Source organism: Dromaius novaehollandiae, chromosome 1 (assembly GCF_036370855.1).
Source record: "Dromaius novaehollandiae isolate bDroNov1 chromosome 1, bDroNov1.hap1, whole genome shotgun sequence".
Taxonomy (NCBI): Eukaryota; Metazoa; Chordata; class Aves; order Casuariiformes; family Dromaiidae; genus Dromaius; species Dromaius novaehollandiae.
In genome coordinates, this window is record NC_088098.1 from 181827237 (window position 1) to 181848205 (window position 20969).

General features: G+C 35.1%; 1 protein-coding gene across 3 annotated transcripts in view; it reads left to right on the forward strand.

Annotated features, from left to right (window-relative positions):
• DIAPH3 (diaphanous related formin 3) overlaps positions 1-20969 on the forward strand; it is a 244212-nt gene that overhangs the window by 165259 nt on the left and 57984 nt on the right. For 2 of the 3 annotated variants that reach the window (XM_064504793.1, XM_064504794.1), the window contains 2 exons: positions 15200-15295; positions 15732-15791. In XM_064504793.1, coding sequence (XP_064360863.1) covers positions 15200-15295; positions 15732-15791 — 156 coding nt within the window. Of the gene's footprint in view, positions 1-15199; positions 15296-15731; positions 15792-18506; positions 19289-20969 lie in introns of those variants that run through there. The other variant, XM_064504795.1, reaches the window with a different exon arrangement.

The following is a 20969-nucleotide window of genomic DNA, read 5'->3' on the forward strand; positions in this document are numbered from 1 at the left end:
TCTGGTAGCTTGCTTTTTGATTAGATCAAAGAAATGCACGGAAAGAGGTTTCTGGGTCTTGTTAGCAGCCACTTAAAGTGCCATCTAGAATAACTGATTTAAACAGCAGCAATGGAAAAACATGATGTTAGGGTGACCTGAAGTTACAAATTTCTTGAGTCTGATACTCAGTAAGTTGGCATCTGCTGAATTGTTTTTTCTGTTTGCAGAACTCCTTGTAAGGTTTCTTGAGTTGTTTGAGTTGTCATTTTTAAAAGTCTACTAAAAAAACAGCATTCTGGCAGTGGGTAGGACCTGTGGCAGATTTTTTTATTATTACTATTTTGTTGTTGTTCAGAAAGGGCAACAATTACAGTCTAAAAAGTAAAGTATGTGTGCAGGGATGAGGGGTTGTTTGTTTTTTACTTTTCCTCTTTACTACTTATCAAAACCATACTTACTAGAGGGCATAACATTCCTCTGGTTCTGCTACAATAGTACCATAGACTTTCAAACACCATTTTTTTTTCTTCTGTTTAGCTGTAACTGGCTTTTTGAGAGGCTAACTCTTCTTATTAAGGAGAATCTGTAAATCAGTCACAAAATGTTTCCATTTGACCAGCAGTCAAATGTCTAACCAGGTCCTCTTTCAGTCAAAATACCAAAACAGTCTTATTTGGAAGATGACAATGTAGAGTGTAACTGATTTTTGCCACATATTATCTCTTTTTATGGTGACTAGATCAGATGCTAGATTTGTAATATCATTATTTCAATTGTTTGAATGAAGCAGCTGAAAGCTCATTGATCTCACCATTTGAGAGTGATACTGCTTGCCAGTTACCTTTGATGGGATTCAAATAGATACATACTTGAAGAAGAGAAAATTACAGTCTATGTATCTTAACTGGTCCTTCAAGATTTTTTTTTCAGTGAGTAGCTCATAATGTATTGTGCATCTCCACTCTTCAGAGTCTTCAGCAACATCAGTTTTTAAGTAAAAATGATTTGAATGCTAGGGATGGCTGTGTATCAGACTGTGCTGTATGCCACTTCTGAGTCTAACCATTTCTTAAAACTTTAGAACAAAATTTTACTAGACTGACAGTCATTAACTGCACTCTTTGTGCTAATAGTTTGTTCTTGCACATTATTTGTCATTATCACATGACTTATTTCTCACTACCTGTCACTATTGCTACATTTTCAGACCAGTCGGTCTTTAACACTTACGTCCATAATCAGATGTGAGTATACAATACCACAGAGCTGATGCTATATAGTTAGCAATAGCAGCTGCCAGCCTTATTCAACAAGATGACATGGACAAGCTCAAGAGTTCTTCAGCAAAGTGAGCTAGAACTGAAGTGGGCCTCTTCTCTTCCTTCTCTCCCCTCTCGTCCCCTTCTTCTCTCCTCTTCCTATTTGGAATCTTACCCTTTAATAGGATGGTTGAGTTTGTAGACAATTCCCAGCCCTTGTTTTCAGTCTCTGAATTACATGATGCAAGATACCTGATGGGGTGTTACTTTCCCAGGCCACAGCAGTGCCTTCAGCTGGATTTTTTTTCCCTGCTTGGTTGCTGCTTCTTTTCTTAATGCAAAAGCAATCTTTTCCCAGCTCTTGAGGTTGTAGGTTTTTTCAGTGATCTTTAATTGATCATCAGTGACTTGCTTATGGATCTGGAGGCTCTGTCTTCAACCTGTGTCCACAAATTCAAGACCTGAGCTGCTATCCAGTGCTTAAACTGTACATCATAACAAGAGAAACCTGGTATCACACTCTGGTTCCCACAACAAGCTCTTAAAGTGTGCTGATAACAAACCTAACAGGCCAAGCCAGAGCCTTTGCATGGTTAGCATAAGGCACAGTTAGCATAAGGCCTGTGGACTGTTACTAGCAATGGCAATACTATTTGCCTGGGCTAGTGAGTACAAAAATGTTTGTACAGTTATGCTACACTACTTGAGGGAAAAAAATACTGTTTTCCTTTTGGGCGAATACAGTAATTTCAGTAATCTACATTTTCTGCAAACATGAAAACCAAGATAATCCTACAATGTGCCAAACTTCTCATGAGCTGCAGTGGTCTTATTTAGTCTATGTTGCGACTTGGCCATACCGGCAACAACTTGGCCGTCTGGACTGCAACCCAAATGTCAGATCCAGATCCTTGTAAATTTTAATTTGCTAACATTTTGAATTTTGCAGCTCAGATGGTGACACTTACATGTGTCCTAATAATCAAATGACTTACCATTATATAGGCGGATAGTCTTAAGTTTACATAATAAAAATAGCTCTATATTTTCCTTGCAGTGCCATCCTAACTTGAAAAGTATATGGAATTCAGTCAAAACTTTGAACATCCAAATGTTGAATGATATTTGCTATTTTGAAATTTATGATAATAAAATCTGTCCTGTAAATGATCTCTGGGATACAAAGTGATATTCATCGTGAGATGATTTGTAAATAAGATCGCTCTACTTGTTTCTGTAAAGCCAGCTCAAACTATCACATACTATAGTTCCAAAGGTAAATAGCCAGTCGAAGGGGATCTTTATGTAAATGCCACTTGTCTGCATACTATTAACATTCAGAGACATACTTTCTCATGCTGTTCAGATTCTCAGTAGAAAGCATACCAATCAATTATTTTGATCTTATCATAGTGTAAAGAATCGTATAACTGTGATAACACCAGCTAAATTTATTGTGATATAATTGAGAGCTCCATCACTGTGGCATCTTCATTGTGTCTTACTTTGAATGCTACTTAGTAACAAGCCACTTTAATCAGTGATTATTTATAAAGGCTGCCCTTTCCTATGCAAAAGCAGTGAAGTGATGCCAAAATGATCTCTTAAATATCTGATTTCTAATCTAGATTATTACTTTGTTTTTGTTGCTCAGTTTCACTTTTATCACAGTTCACTGGTTTTAAAACCATGCTTTAGTTGATTTAAGCAGTCACGACTTTATTTGCAGTCAATTTTGCAGAATTTCTTTTTGTGTTTACCTGTTTTTGGAAAGAAAATGTTTGCGTTTCACAAAATCTTTAAGAGTGTCTTAGGTTTTTTGGGTTTTTAGGTTTTTTGGTTTTTTGGTCTTTTTTAATTTCAAAAAATTTATTCACAACTCAGCAGGCAGTAATAAATATGGATATTTTCATTAGACATGTAGTATTCTGTAAAACAAAAATGCACCACAGATCCCAGCACTGACAGTTTAATCAATGAAAGCAGGACTTGGAATTAAAATTCAGATTCTATCAGATAGAATGAAATTTTGAAATTAAAAAGGCCTCTTATAGGCCTATGTAAAAGGCCTACTATATTAGTGAGAACCCTAAAAAGCTCAATTTTTGCTCCTCACCTCAAGTCTATAAGGCCTCCATTTTACTAGTTTCTTCAAATTCGAAGGGAGCGAATCAATACTTCTCTTTCAAATGATCTTCTCCAGATGTCGCAGAAGCAAAGAGACATAGTGTTCTTTCCTCTGAGGAGAGTGAGGGACTGCAAGTATTAGAGATTATACAAATCTGTTTATGTTGTGGCATCAGTAGTTTCTAACACATTTGTAATTTGTTGTTTTAATATGTCTGCCAGGCTGCTTTCCTGAAAATCACAGCTTTTGAACAATAGTAGGATTATTACTAGATTCTGTGCATTTAGGTAAATATGTTTTGCATATTTTTTGAGGAGTCTAACTTGTTCTCTTAAGTTAAATAACAGTGGGCAGAAAGAATTGTGGGACAGTTGTCTAGTCAGTACTTACTAGTATTAGTGGACGGTTGACAGTAAGCTCATGACGAGCTTGGACAGTATATCTGACTTTGCTTTATAGCCATAAAAACAAAACAAAAAATATATATATGAGAAGCTAGTTGTGATAGAAATTGACCACGAATCCCCAAGAAATGAGACATCAGCTGATATGTAACTAAATATGGAGGTTGGTTTTCAGCTGCAATTTTATTGTTTGAAAATAGAGTATAAATCTGGGAAAATTACTAAGAGCAGATGTTCCCTCAAGAATATTTGTCAAGTTTGTACTTGAAATTGGTATAGAGAATGATAAAATACAGGTAGGTTCAATTAAAAAAACAGAACAAAAAAACCCACTGTTCTGAGAAACAATGTGCGATACATTTGCAGAAGCCACAGCAAAAGATAAGACTTAGCAAAACCTCATTAAGTCTCACACTGGTAGGATATTCAGGGCACTAGATGGTTTTTAATGCACAGAAAGTAGAACTGATCCGAATGTATATTTAAAAAAAACCCTAAACTAATAGTCAGAAGCCATATTCTAATAAGATTTCAAAGGTGTTAAATCTTCTGAATTATGTAGAAGTATGTTCATGCACTTGTTGGCAATCCATGGGCTCATAATGCTGCAGTTGCTGTGCATTTGTTCCAAGTATTACCTCCAAAAGAACAAGAGGTATAGCACAAAAAACAATTATTTTGAGACTTTTCCTTTCTGAAAAGTATATATGAAAGTGGAACCTGTGGAGATAGTAGCTCAAAGTAGTTTAGAAACGGAGGTTTATACAAAGCCACCCACTAAAAGATTAAATAATAGCAGCACTTGGGAGAGAGAGACGTAATCAGTCAAAAGAAACAGAACTCTTAAAAAAATTAATGAAAAATTAATGAAAAAAATTTTTCATATGAATTTTCATTTATGCTGTAGTGTGATAATCTCTAAAGAAATGTGAAAAGAATATTGCAAACTTAAAATGGCATACCAATAAAAACAATCTCTTGAGCTATCTTTAGGATTAAGAGCTCTAACATTCAGTAGACATGCAGATAGTAGGTTTTGGGTTGAGTAAGTATTTCCTACTCCAAATACTGCCTCACATCTCTACCATAAGGAACACAGACATCACAGTCCTCTTTAAACTTTCACTTCTACTATGTATAAATGCTTTTATCCTTTTTTCTGAATCATCAGAAGTTTCTTCTCTCCAGTGGGAGAGGAGGGGAGGAATAAATATCCTTACCAAAGCGTTGTCTTTCCTTAGTCCAAGGCTGTAAAAGAACTAAGAACCTCCTTTGGCATTGTTGGAAAGTGAGCACAAGAGAAGGTCATGCTTCTGACTCTTCCTTCAAACAGACTCTGCTGCTGCTTCTATTGCTATGCTGTTCAGTATGGTTCTTATCTTCACTCAGCAATACCTCAGTGGTTCTACAGAAGTAATGTGTTGCTATTGCCTACCAAAATATTCTTGTTCTGAAGCTTGGTGCCAGCAGATACTTGATTTCTCTGGGCAGCTTCTATCCACTCCAAGTTACTAAATGCCTTTGAATCATAAACTGCTGGAGACTGAGAGAGCATTCTGGGGAATGTCATTACATATTTACCTTGTCCTTTTTATAGATTTTTGCTATTGGCTACTAATGGATTAAGAAAGCAGGTGGACCTTTCCTCTGGTCCTCCTGGCTATTCTTTTGCACTTATAACCTCTATGCAAAAAAGGTCTTGTCTACCCAAAACTTTGTAGAAGCTTTCCTGAGACTAAGCCCTATCATGCAATCCAACCAGAATTTTCTCACTCCACAAGTGAGAAATTATATAATTTTTAAAGTTCCTTCAGTTCTTCATCTCTGTAATACAGTTTTCAATGTGAGTGATCATTGTATATACTCTCTGATTTTATTGGTTGTTTATAAATTTGAATAGGAATAGTCACGTCTCTTTCTGTGCACATTGACTTCCTTCAGAGGCATACAGTAACCAAGAGACAAGATATTCATGCACACCCACCCACATACATTATAATCAGCTACAGATATTCTTATACAAAGACAGTTTCTTTTAAGAATGATAATAGAGTGGTTCTGGCTGTTTGTAAGTAATTTTGAAGTGAAATTGTAATTGAAATGTCTTGAATAGGGTGGGGTTTTTTTCCTTCTCTGTGAAAGAACACTAGTGGAATTACTAGTTTTTGACTAGTCTGAAAAACTGATTGCATTCCTGTCAGTATCATCTAATTTGGAGCTGTAATGTGTAGAGAAAACAGAAAAGATGCATAAGCAGTAAAATTTATTGACCTGACCTCTTTGTATGTAAGTGACTTGGTGTTCTCACTAGCAGCTGCTAAATCAGATCTTAATCTTAGATAATAGTGCCTCAGGTTTGTCTTTTAGTTGTAATTAAATATAAGCAACTAAAACATAGCATTTTGCTTACTTCAGTGGTTTTATTTTTTTCTACAAAAAAATCAGAGTATCCCCAGAGAACAGAAAAAGGGTTATAAGAAGGATACATCTTTAAACTGGCCTTCTTAAAATATTATCATCAGGGAATGCAGTATATAATTATTATTAGAGTGTACTGTATTGCTGATTGGGTGAGAGAGTAGGCACACATGAAGATAAACCATTTTATTTTCAGATTTTTAGATACTGTTTGTGTGGACTTAGTAGAAATACAACCTGCTTTTGATGTTAGCCATATTTAGAGTTTCCATTGTGGATTTCTTCCTTCTCCATAATCCACAAGTTATTGTTTATGTTCCTTAAGTCTTTGAGTCTTTAGATTTTTATTTCAAGGGTTGGGATTTTATTTTCAAGTAATGCTGAATTGTGTCTTTGTTACCTAAAGTACGGAGGGACTTTGTGTGTGTCTTCCCTTTCCCTTTCTAACTTAGGAGTGATGAGTCCAGGCTGAGGATCATCTGCAGGCTTTTATAGAATGGGCTTACCTTTGCATAAAGTTCCTTAATGAGGTTCCATAACTTCACTCCATTTTTGCATCAGTATTGATACCAGGATTTTCAAAATCTTTATAAAATTTTGAAAGCTGTTACCTGATTTTCGTATTTGCAGCTGACTGCCTATCTACGTAAAACAAATTATTTCTAATGTTCTTCTCTCAACTCCAATGTTGCTTTAGAACAATAGCCACTAAAATTATCATATGGTTTCCACATCAAGGAAAGCTATCTGTGCAGATTTGTTCCTATTGCAAAGTGGTTTTCGCATGAAGCAAAGAATGAGCAAGTGAGGAATCCATTAAGTTTCTTTCCTCCATCTACTAGGTCTTGTTACTGTCAATCATAAATGTTTGCTCATAAAATACAGTCTGCGTTTTCTCTGACATCCTTTTTGTTATAACTTCTCCAGAGGTGGTGGTTTGCACTTGGGTGACCGTATGTGTTCTTTGTTTCACTATTGTTGTAAGAGCATTCTGAATTGAGTGAAAGTGACTGATGTAATAGCTGGGTAAGAGTTTCACAGTATGCTTTTGTTGTTGCTTCAGTAACAGCAAACCGAATTGTGTTTATAGACTTGTCTAACAGAGTACTTCACAACTAATTTCAAACTAATTTTGAAGGAAAAGTGGGTTTTGTGCACTGATTATCTTAACTAAATACTGCATAATTAGCACAGCTTTGGCAATAATGCTTGTAACCAGATCAATGGAAAGTTGACAGTCAGTGACTAATTTTTCATCCTCCATTCAGCTTTTTCACCCTCCATTCAGCTTCTATTCACCCAGAAATATTCATTTGAGGTAGGACTCTAAAGCCACTGTCATAACAGTGTGTTATCTAAACAGAGATTTAGCACTACATAGAATTCTGAGACTCACAGAATCACTGAATGGTTGAGATTGGAAGAGACCTCTGGAGATCATCTAGTCCAGCCCCCTGCTCAAGTAGGGTCACCTAGAAAAGGTTGCCCAGGACTGTGTCCAGAGGGCTTTTGATTATCTACAAGGATGGAGATCTACACTCCATAACCTGCCTGGAAAACCTGTTTCAGTGCTTGACAACTCTCACTGCAAAAAAGTTTTTCATGTTTAAATGGAATTTTTTCTATGTCAATTTTGTGCGCATTGCCTCTTGTCTGTTCACTGGGCACCACTGAGAAGAGTGTGGCTCCATCTTCTTTAGTCTCTCCAATCAGGCATTTATACATACTGATAATATCCCCATAAGTGCCTTTGCTGCACTTGCTCCTGTATGTCCATGTCTGTTTTGTACTGGGAAATCCAGAACTGGACCCAGCAATTCCGATGTGTTCTCACCAGTGCTGAGAAGAGAGGCGGGATCACCTCTGTTGATCTGCTGGCAAAGCTCTGCCTAAGGCACCCCACAATGCTGATGGCCTTCCTTGCCACAAGTAGACATTGTTGGTTCATGTTCAACTTGTCCACCAGGTTCCTTGCAAAGCTGCTCTCCAGCTGGTTGGTCCCCAACCTGTCCTGGTGCATGGGGTTATTCCTACCCTTGGGCAGGATTTTGCATTTCCCATTGTTGAATATCATGAGATTCCTATCTGCCCATTTCTTCAGCCCACTGAGGTCCCTCTGAGTGGTGGCACAGCCATCTGGTGTATCAGCCACACCTTCAAATTTTGTATCATATGCAAAACTGCTGAGAAGGCACTCTGTGCCATCATCCAGGTCATTAATGAGTATGTTACAGAACTGGCCCCAGTATAAACCCCTGCGGTTACACTGCTTCAAAGGCTTAGCATTTAGTGTATTCTTCTATAAATCCAATTTCCCTCAGGAAGATTTTTCAGAGAACTTTCTCTGCAAAACTTGCTCTGGTGAACTCTTTATTGGATATGGAGTAAATAGAAATGATCCTGGACGATCTCTAAGGGAAAGTGATTTTACAATGGCTATTTTCTGATGTCACAGAAAGAATGAGAGCTATAGACTCAGGATGAACATCAGAAAATTGCACAGTTTTTATCACAAAGTTCAAGATTTAGATGGTATCATTACTTAAAAGAGAAACTGAAAGATACCTACTTCTGCATCTCATTTGGATCACATCATTGAAGTATGTGTTTCACTGTGGTACAGAAACACTTTTAAAACCACATTTTACCTTTTGGCTTTCCTTGGTATGAACAATTTTATGGAAGGTTAAAATGGTGCAGCAACCAACTTTAATTTCAACAACTTATTTGTAAGGGACAGCTATCTGTAAAGGATGGTGAAGAATGAATGCATAGTTTGCATTTCACTTGTTTCAAACTCTTTGGAACATGTGGTAAACTTTCATTCACATGCTCAGAGTCAAAATCTATCTATAAACACACTTTATGACAATTCAGTAGTGGCACAGTTTCAGCAATAGCAAACAAGGTGGACTGAAGCTCCCTCTCCCCAGCCAGAAGAATTATGCAATCATTAGATAAAATCATACCTTTTTATAATATACCTGCCTAGGACTCTGAAGCACTAGCACTATCAATAAAGATTATCTGATTGGTGTCTATGGCTTTTGCTAGAAATATGGATCAAGTTCAAGGCCTTAGGATTAATTCTCTGTACACTGTGCATTTTCTGCTCAGAGCTAACCTTAACACCCACCCAAAATTTCTGTGTAAGGTTGTGTCTGAACTTCATTAGAGTCAAGAGTTTGTGCCACCCTCCCCCCACATAGGGCACATTGTTGCACATTCTGTACCTTACTTTCTCTGGACATTGATTGCTTTGCATTTTCATATCGACAATATAAGTCCCTTCATAAAATCCCCTCACCTATTCTTATATAAGGCTGAGAGATCCAGAAGTTGTATACATCATTACAGTGAATCTGCCTGCCTTAGAATCTACGTGAAATTGAAAAGATGGAACCACTTCCAACCACTAGAACTCATGACAGCATTAATTGCTTAAATTGTCTCTTTCTCTGTGGTCTGTATCCTGGAGGTTAAGTCACCAAACAGTATACTGCTGCTAAAACTTCCCCTCGTGATGTTATTAAGAAGCTGGTCCTTCAGGTTTTACTCAGAAAGGGACCTCCAGTCAGCTAACCGTTATTTTGTCAGTAGTACTGCTTACACTCAATTATACTATATATATATATATATATGTATATATATGTATATGTATATATATAAGTATATACATACATATAGTGAGGCTCTTGAAGGAGGAAAAAAAAAGTTATTTTCTTAAAACTTTTTAACTCTCTCTAATCCATACTTAAGAGTTATGGTATCTTGAAAGAAAAGATACAGCATTAACCAAGTTAAAAGAAGTACTGTCTTCTCTGCTGCTTTGTCTTGTCTGGAAAATCTGCACAGCTGCTGTCCAAAGTCTCATATTTATTCACTTCACTTAAAATTTTTATAGACTGAGGCCCAAGACATAATGTAGTTCAACCTGCAAGAAGGCTACAAAGGGATTAGACTGCACTTGATCAGAACTTGCGTATAATATATCTGACCTGAATTATATCCTGAAGATTAAGAGGAAAAAAAGCAATTTCTATTCTAGTAAAAAGAAAAATAAAAAAGAATAGCATTCCTTTTGTTATCTACTAAATTGTGAGTTCAGGGCTTAATTCTTCAGGCAACAACAGCTTCAACATTCCAAGCTTGTTTTTGAATGATATAAAAGCTTAAGTGCTGCCACGGTATTTAGAGTTACTTCCCAGATATAAAGATAATTCAAGCCTTTGGCTACCAATGTAAATAACTTAGATGAGTAGCCCACCAGTTTTTGCAACCTTTTCCATCTGTTACCTATGTGAAATATTAAGGTCTGTTTTCAATGTACACATTTATCCAAGTTGAACAGTTTTAATTTTAGATGTTGCTTAATAAAACAGCATCCTGGACTGCATTAGGAAGAGCATTGCCAGCAGGTCGACAGAGGTGATCCTCCCTCTCTACTCAGCACTGGTGAAACCACACCTGGAGTACTTGGTCCAGTTCTGGGCTCCTCAGCACAAGAGAAACACGGACATACTGGATTGAGTCTAGCGAAGGGCAACAGAGGTGATGAAGGGACTGGAGCATCTCTCATATGGGGAGGCTGAGAGCAGAGACTCTTCAGCCTGGAGAAGAGAAGGCTCAGCAGGGACCTTATGAGTACGTATAAGTATCTGAAGGAGCGGGTGTAAAGAGGATAGAGCCAGACTCTTTTCAGTGTGTCCAGTGACAGGACGAGAGGCAACAGGCACAAACTGAAACACAGGAAGTTCCACCTGAACGTCAAGAAAAACTTTTTTTACTGTAAGGATGACTGAGCACTGGGACAGGCTGGCCAGGGAAGTGGTGGAGTCTCCATTCTTGGAGATATTCAAAAGCCATCTGGGCACCGTCCTGGGCAACCTTTTCTAGGTGACCTTGCTTGAGCATGGGGGTTGGTCTAGATGATCTGCAGAGGTCCCTTCCTGCCCCAGCTGTTCTGTGATTCAGTGAATATTCAGAAGCTGACTGTAGGAACCGATTCTTTCAGTTAAAAATAAAAAGCTGTATGTAATTGCTATGTCATATATTAGATTCTAGTACAAACTGACAGTCTTAATCCCTGTAGAGAAATCTCTCAAGTGCATAGATAGAGCAGTTAACATTGACAAAAAACATCTGAAGAATTCTTGTTTTTGTTATTCTGAAGTTTCCTTTGTATTTCTTACTTTTAAAAAATCTATGTATTTATTTATTTTAACTGAACATAGCCTTGATTCCTTGAAAGAGGAAGTAAAAATAGTATTAGATGTTGTTCTCCTAGTAAAGTGAACTTTTGTAGCCCTAATATGAATGTGACATTTTAGTTAATCTTTGGACAGTTATGGGGAAATTGTAAAATGACAGGGTTTTTTTAATCCAAAATAATCTTACCGCACCACTTTGAAACAGTACTGCTAATGATATTTGTGATTGTATCATATCAATGGATTACTATTACTTTTTTGAATTACGATATATATCACTTGCTAATTAATAATTGCATAAAATTCAGGAGTCATTAACAATTGCAGTATCTGTTGCTATCATCCTAAGATGTTAAAATTGTACTGCAAAGCTTATAAGACTTAGTACACTAAAGGAGAAGAAGGATCTCTAATATTTTTAACATTTTTAAAGACAAAATTAGTTTATATCTGACTTCGCATTGAAATGTCAAGGGCAAAGCTTACTAGCTATTTTGGCAAGTTTGCTTCTGCTTTAGATGGTATTCAAAAGACAGTTGTAGGAGCTTAAATTAGGAATGATATTAAAAAAGTATTTAAATCTCTGACAATGGCAAGGAAAAGAGATAATTTAAATCATAAAAGAGTATATTTCTCAAATGAATTGTTGTGGACTATGTAGCTATCTGCAAGCCAACCGGAATTACTAGTTCTAGGATGCTAAAAGATTGATACACTTGACTAATTAGAAAGTCAGTTGGGATTGGTGACAGCAGTTTGCAGCAGCTTGTGAAAGCTGATTTAATGGTCCCATAGGAACTGTTAATATTGAACAATATTTGCTATTTTTATTCTATCACTAGAATAATGTTTTATGCAGTTCTCCCAGGGCAGTTTAAGTGAATTCTAAAATACTGCATGATACAATTATATTTATTAAATATTATAGACAGCTAGGTAAGTGTGGGTTTTAACAGTTAGCTGTGTAACTTGTAGAAGGTGTCACAATCAGCTGTTGGTATGGATGTCAAAAACATAATTTGGAGTCTAATGGAAGGTGCAGAAGTTTGAAAAACAGACTTTCTAAGTGTTTTGGATACAGGATATTAACTAGTGGTATTTTTATTTGCATTCATTTATTTATTTTTCAAAGCTTATGTGTATACAGGAAAATTACAAGATTTTTTTTTGTCTTCAAGTAATTTCTTTTTCCGCTAACTATTCAATGCAAGCACTGATACAGCTTGTGACTAAAGTATATTTCAGATAAGTAGGAGAAAAAGACAGTACTCTTAAACATGCTATATATTTATGCTGCAAACAATTGTGGTTTTGCAGTTAATAACAGTATTTCTATTCTATTAATTAAAATCCTTATTTTGTACTTGCTTCACCTTTGTACAGAGTAACATATTACGCACTGGTCTTTTTTCTACTGAAAACTGTTATTAATAGTTTTTGAAATAAACATCAAATGCATAGGAGTCTTGGGAAGACTTGAAGAAAAAAGATGACATTGAAATAGGATTAAAAGCAATTTTCTTTTTTCTATTCTTCCTACTCCCTGAACTATTCTTCTGTAATCATTTAGGGTATTGTTTGGGGGAGTGTGATGTTATTCAATCTTTTTTGAATTGCTGCTAACCAAAATGCTTACAAACTTTCCTCCCACATTTGTGTACCTTAATATAACTAATGGCTTGGCCTCAGGATTTCCTCAAGCGTCACTTTGGTCTGAAACTACTCACTGAATGCTTCAATTCCAGACATGAGTATTTCAGACAATTGCATGAAATTCAGAAGAGAAAAAGAAAGTAAAAAACCCCAGGAAGCTGAAGATATGCTCTGAGAAAACTGTTTTTAGGTATATTCCAAGCCATGTTAAGAGCTGTGACAGGCCATTAGTCATGAGAGACCAAACTGCAGCCCAGTAAAGCATGTTATACCAAATGCAAAGCAAGGAAAAAATTGTATTTCAGTCTTCATATTTATTCTGTATCTACTACGTATTGTATAGAAAATATGTGCTTAAATGATATACAAAATTATAAAATATTGCTAATTTTTCCATTATTTCTCTTTGTATGGAAAGGCAAGCTTTTAAAGCTAACCAGTCCAATAGCACACACTGCAGAGAAAAGAGAAGAATTAAGGCTGTAACACTCTTAATGTTCTCAAATAATGATTCTGTCATTTTAATGACCAGTATCTTGGGGTAGTATCAAATGTAATACCGCAAGGAAGGAAGGAAGGGTGTTCTCCTTAGAATTTACATTGTAGGACATTCTGCAAATTAAATAAAAATCATTAAATACAAATATACATATAGAATTAGCAGAAAAATATAGAATGGGCAAAAACACAAGCACAAGGAACATAAGGACTAACTTAAATGCATTTTGTAATACAATTGCACAAAAGCAACTTTTAAATTATTGATTTTTGATCTTTCTGTAAATATTAAAGTTGTTGGTACAACAGAAAAAAGTGACAAAAAAAGTTTATTAAAACGTGATTTTAGTTTTGAACGTGATTTGAATCAGTGTTAGGGAACATCTGTTTGAGTTTTCTATCTGTTTATGTGTTTACTTGTAGGGAATTTTTAAATACAAGATCTTTTATTTTATTACTAACATGTGACTTCAAGTCATATTTGAGGGATCATTTTTCTTTAATTTTGTGGACAAAAAAAGTTAAAATTTTGAGGCAAGCAAGAACTCTACCTGCCAGAAATGATTTTATATATATTCTCAGAATATACATATATATATGAAGAAACAAATAGAAATCATAATTTCCCATAATAATTCATCCCTGTATTCAGGACCAGAGGATTGCCTTGCTTCCTTACTGGTACTCTAGCCCTTCCAGGACTCCTTAAACATCACTCTTGTGACAACTAGCTTTACTAACCATCTTGATTAGATTCCGATTTGAATATTCACTGTTGGCAATAACTGCAGAGTCATGCTCTCTCTGACTGCATCTAGGGTGTGTATTGACCTAAGGGGTTTTGCGCAGTGAAGCATAATGAGTTTTCTCCTGTGTCATTCTTTATTCCTCTTAGAAGATTTTTCATCGCGAACTCCTAGAGTTGTGTTCTTTGTTCTCACGTGTGTATAGACAAGGGGTGAACAAAATTCAAAAATCCAGAATTTTCTGACTTGTGTTTACTTGAGGAAATAAGAGTAGGGTTTTTTTTTAATGCTTGCATATGATTATAATTTCATAGTAACATTCATAATTCTTTCAAGAAGGTATTATACATACATATGTAATGTGATGAGTAGAATTTGCCTGAATTACATAAGTCATTTAATATTGGCCACAGGTTATTAAATAGGAAGAGTAAATGGGTTTTGATTAAAGCTGCCTATTGATATAACTCTATATCCTATCTAGTCTAATACTGTTCATTCAGCTTCCTGCTGAGAAACAATTTCAACTTTTTATAACAATAACTCAAATGATCTCTTCTGTCTAATATAGCAAAACATTTTAGGGAACAGCTCTCAAAAGCTGACATGAAACTAATTATTTGCCTTTGCAAAACGATACTGAAATGAAAATGTGAGTGAAATGACATTTCTCTTAAAAATATGGTTGAATCTCACCAGAATGGAATAAAATTTGTCCTGGTTTATTGTACAAAAGACCAACTCTGTTGTGATTAATTGTGAGAGAGGAATTTGTGGAAGTTAAAAGCCTGGTCTAAAATTGAAATAACTAGTTTCAATATACCTCAGATATCTTTTATTATTATTATTTATGCTTTGATATTGCTATGGTAACCCAGAGGGTTCCCCCTCTCTTTCACAGAAGGTGAGGAGACTGGAGTGATGGATAGTCTGTTGGAGGCCTTGCAATCAGGCGCTGCTTTCCGAGACCGAAGGAAAAAGACACCAAGGTCTAAAGGTGAATATTTTATTTTTCATTTTATTTTCCAGGGTATTTTGTTAAAAGGATTATGAATCCAGTGCTCTAGAACTTAAAATGCTAGTGGGTTTAATTCTTTCCTGCAGTGACATCTTTCAGAGATTCTCATGCTGTCTGGCTGATGTCAGTCATGCTTTGGAGATCAGTGTATTGAACTTAGCATAGCTTGATTATTGCGACAAGACTCTTCCATACAGCCATGTATGCTTTAGCTTTTTGAGGTTTACAGTAACAGTTGAATGGGGGAAGTAAAAGTCATCCTGTCTCCCAGTGGATAAAACATTTAACAGGTACTAACTGTAGCTTTACCCCAAGAGATATCTAACTTTTAAAGAATTCTGCTTAATAATATTGTTACTATAGTCCAGTAACTGTCAGAGGGTATTTTATTTCCATTGTTTTCTTGCTTTTGCAGATATATCACAAAATCTCAGTCCGACCACTCAGAGGCCTGTGCTGAAAGCCTGTAACCATGGTAATAAACCATATTCATGAATTGCATGCTCTTCTTAACTTAGCTTGTCTTGTTGATCTGTGCTTTTAGAATACTGCTGTGATATTTTCAGTTTCTACATTAGTGGAATAGTTAAATAGTATTGGGACCTAGTTGTTAAGGATCACCTGAGCTGTATGTTACATTCATAAACTATACTTGTTTATTACTTTGAAAATCTCTTCTGTCTTTTGCAGGTTTTTTAATTTATTTGAAATGAGGTTATGTTTGTAAATGTAGATTTTACATAACTGTTCTTAAGGTTTATATGTGGATTTTTTTTAATGAATTATGAACTATGTTAGAAAGCAGAGATTGTGGCACATACTTTAAATGTTGCTAAGTGTTTATGATACTGAATTAGAGAACCTTTTGCATTCACTCTATTTTTCTTTGTTTTCTTGGTACTATAGTTGGAATGGCTTAAGCTACCATTTATCAAAAGTGATGTTGTATCAGGAAAAAAAAAAAGGAAATTACTTACTTCACAGCAGACTTCAAGGGCAAATATTCAAATTTTGGCCACAAATCATATGCATATGTTTAAATTATACTCCTGAATTCTCATTGAACTCAGTAGGACTGCTCATATATGTAAAGCTACAGTCTGGACATGGGTCTTTTTCACAGAAACACAGAATAGTTGAGGTTGGAAGGGAGGGCTGGAGATCATCTAATCCAACCCTTCTGTTCAAACAAGTCCAGCTAGAGCAGGTTGCCTAGGATCGTGTCCAGCTGGGTTTTCAATATCTCCAAGGACAGAGACTCCACAACTTCTCTGGGCAACATGTTCCAGTGTTCAACCTCCCTCACAGTAAAGAAGTTTTTTCTTATATTTAGACAGAATCTTTTTAAGCCGAATGCATTATCCTTTGATTATTGAAATAAACTTGAAAATTTATAAAATAGATGCCATCAATTAAGGATATTGATTACACCTCATGTTTGTTAAATGTTTATTCCTTAGATGACGATAGTAGAAAAAGAATATATAGAATTCAGCATTAGTAGATAAAGAACATATAGAATTCAGTGCTATGGAAATTAAAATCACAGAAAATAGAGCTGGAAGAACACTTGAAACAGTTTAATTCACTTCTAAGAATTGGCCCAAGGAAGAATTAAGTATACTTGACAGGTGCTTGTCTAGCACATAACACTGATATTTAAATAATGGTTACAGAGCAGATCTGAGTTTATCCCGTACATGTTTCTGCTTGTAAGAATAGTTATGTTAACTGTTGCTACTTTTCAACCTATCCTGTATGTAGACAAACAGTATAGTTTCTAGTTTCCAAACTAAATGCAGTTGGACAAACATGAGGGTTGTGTTTTGGTTCAAGTTAAAAATTAATTAAATGCCTAAGCTGTTAATTTTGCAAAATCTCAATGTAATCTAGGAGACTGATTTGTACATCAAACTTCAATCCCAAATTATAATCATCTGATTATAAATTCAAACAGTTGTTTTAGAGAGTTTGATAATCTGTTTTGGAATTTGTGTTTTCCCACAGAACAGCCTGACACAATCTGATTTCAAGACAATTTAAAATGAATGCAGTTTTTCTTTCCTTATTAGTTTAGGAGTAGGATTATAAATTCTAAGCCTGCTTTTAAGGAATGTAGTACTATATTTTCAATTTGTTGACACTTGTCACAATATCTACATGTTACCGCTTCCTATCTTGAGCCAACTAGAGCACTAAACTTCGTGTAGATTCCCGTGAGGTCACTTATCAAAGTGTCTTTGGCTTTCTGAAGGAAATATATAATCACTGGTTGCTTTGAATTAATCTTTTAGATTTCATATAGGCTTTTCTGTTTTGTTTTGGGGTTTTTTTACATTACTCAGAAACTGTATATGTAATTTGAAAATTTGCTGTTTAATAAATTATTTTGTTATTGGGAAATCAGAAATTATGTAGGCTGTACGTCACCTAGAATATACTAGGGTATCGGTGTCAAAGCTTATTTCTATAAGATAGTAACCTCATTGAAATTAATAATGTGGTCAGTCAAACTGTATATATAATTACATGTTTATTTGATTCTCTATTTTAGAGACATTTAGCAATTTAGACTTTATGGTATTATATCATTTTTTTCAGTTTTGTCCTTGAAGTAATTTTATCTTGCACTTTATATCTAATATATGTATATATGCAATAACATATTCTCTCCATGTATATGTGTGTATTAAGTGATGTATACTATATATATGATTTATTATTTATAATGTATGAGCAAGACATCTCAAATTTCATTCCAGCTTATAAAAAATGATATTTATCATTAGACTGAAGTATCAGCTTGGTCTTTTATTGATTTACCATTTTTCCTAAACTAAAATTTCTAATAGATGCTAAATTTCACATCATGGCATCAAAAAAGCTCCTGGCTCACTTAGCTAAGTTTAAAATATGTGAAGACCAGGTAAGTCCTCAGGTAGCAGTTCAAGCACTTTCCTTGTTTGCTTCTTATGATGAGACTAATAGATTCACTTATAGCTTTGTTAATACACACTGCAGATTCATACCTGGGATGAACAACTTTGACTCATGATGCAGTCAAAAAGAATTACAAGCCATGACTTGAAATATCTGCCCATTGAAACATTTAGAGTGTAGCATTCTCTATTGGGCAGATGCCATCAAATTCTAGTTAATCTGACTTTCTTTTTTTTTTTTTTTTTTTTAGAAAAGAAACTACACTGTTTAGTCATTGTGATTAAAGATATTTCTCCAAGAGTGGAATATAAATCAGACTCCCACATAGATGGGAATTAGAAAGCAGTGGCTTCGTGTCTCACAGGGAATGGGAAGGGAGAGAAACACAGACAGAATTCACATTTTTCTCCATAGCTGTAATACAAATACAAACAGATAGGAAACTTCTTCAACCATCTCCCATTGTCATCCTAGGTATGATACTGGTGAAGGGACCAAACTAGCATTTATACAAGTGAGGCTGAGCTGAGCCTTATAAAGAAGTAATACAGAGGAGCAAATGAATGCTACTTAGCTCTAGAACTGAGAAATGAAATTACTTAATTTAATTAAATGGACTGCTAGAAAAAGAAGATGGAGCAGATTTGGCTAAATGTTAGCTATAGGTTGGCCATTTGTCTCTTCATGAACTACTGATTTAAAAGGTGTACTGCTGCTTCCCAGGTTAGCCTCCTAGGTGTGTTATTTTATTTTCAATCCTACTATACTCTTCTTTTATTGAGCAGATTGTCTTTCTTCTAATATGGTATGTGATTTTTGTCTGGTCTAAATCTACTCTATTGCTGTGATCAGAATTGCCAATCGCTTTTCTTTCTGCTTGCGACAAGGTCCATCAAGTCAGATAATTTCTTTCTGAGGAAAAGCTCTGCTGCATAACTATCAGAAATAATACGCATTTGGAAATGTTATATCTTGGAAATGTCATAACGCCTTAAGAATACAAAACTTTTTCACTAGATCTTTTTCATGATATTGCCATGATTTGTGTATTTATTTCTTTTGTTACTCTTCATATTGCTTTGTATTTTTTCATTAACAACTAAATTGCACATAAATTTAAATCTACCTGTTAATGTTACTATTAAATTTACCTGCAAAGAATTATAAACTGCAGTAAATATTGTGGTATATGCTTTTCTTGTAATTCCTGTTTGGAGTATTGTATGACATAAGGGCAGTATTGTACATTAGGAACTTTTTGATTCAGTAGCATCTAACTGGGGAGTTTTAAGTTTTTTTACTTAAATAATAGAACAGTAGTACTCCAGTAAAGTAGTAGAAGGCACTTAATTTTGAGTGATCAGGATTTTGCAAGTTAGATCATTTGAAGCAGCTAATAGCTAAGGCTGACTTTATCAGTTATTTACAACACTCAAGGCATAGTTGCAACTTGCACATTTTTTTTAAGCTAGTTAAGTTCAAATATACATAGCAGCATATCCAGTGTAGCACAGAGCTCAGTGCAGCAGAGAAACCTGCATAATTCCCTAAGCTTTCCGTCAGGCTTCTCAGCCTGCATCAAGTTCTCGGCTGCTATGACTACACATTTCTTTGCAGTAACATTAGCCAAGTTAATGTTACCTGAAAAGCATGAATACAAATTCCAGATATAGCTTTGACTGGATGTTTACATACTTCAAATGCACCAAAAAGTGTCTTGTTTTGTTTTGTTTTTTTTAATAGTAGGTTATATTCAAAATGGTGTGAGTAAAGAAAAGCTCTAGTAAAATGCAAGGAAAAATACAAGTTGCTTTTGTGACTACAAAGGCTGAAAGAAATCTTTCTTCTGCAATCAGTAATTGGATTGTGGACTGCACTTCGAAGGTAAAAATAAGGTCTTGTTTCTATATTAAAATCAAACTTTTATGATAAGAGATAATCTTTACTTAATTACCATTGCTGCTTGTTCAGTAAATCCATAAACAACAGAATAATTTGTACATCATATTTAGTCTGAAGCATTTTAAAGACCTTATTGTTAAATAAAATTCTTTTCAAGCAATGTCATTCTGGTCCCAATTAAGCCAAAGAAAACCCTTCTTTCAATTCTTATTTGTAATAGAACTGTCATCCAAGGATCAAATTAGTGTCTCTGCTACCTTATTTTTGACAATGATAGCTGACAATGAGCTCGGTCTCGTCTTAATTCTTGAAACTAATAGCACAACCACTTAGAGGTCACTGTTTTATTTCAGCGTTGCTTCATATGACAGTATGGTATCTTGATTGACATTTTAGCCTTATTTTTTTCTTAAATTTGAACATGTTCTTTATGTTGCTATCTTTTCTGTAGCCGCATGTAGTGAACATGAGGAAGTACCTAACATTGGAGAAACACTGAAAATTGTGGAGATAATTTTCTCCCAGTAGATGTTGCTTAATCCATAGCACTAAAGATGCATTCTTGAACATAACCAGTTCCTCATGGTAGAATTGTTTTGAAGGTGCTGTGTACCTTTAGCTTATTCTTCTTTCTGTATCTGATCTAAAAACATCACTGTTTGTACCTCTGGTGGAGAAAACTTCTGTAAGGATTTGTGAACTTTTACTTAACAGGCTAGTTTCCTCAGCAGGAAACTTTGAGTATCTGTAGGCACTGGTTTGAAAATGAAAACATTTAATAGGATTTCTATAAAAAAACAGGTAGTTCTCA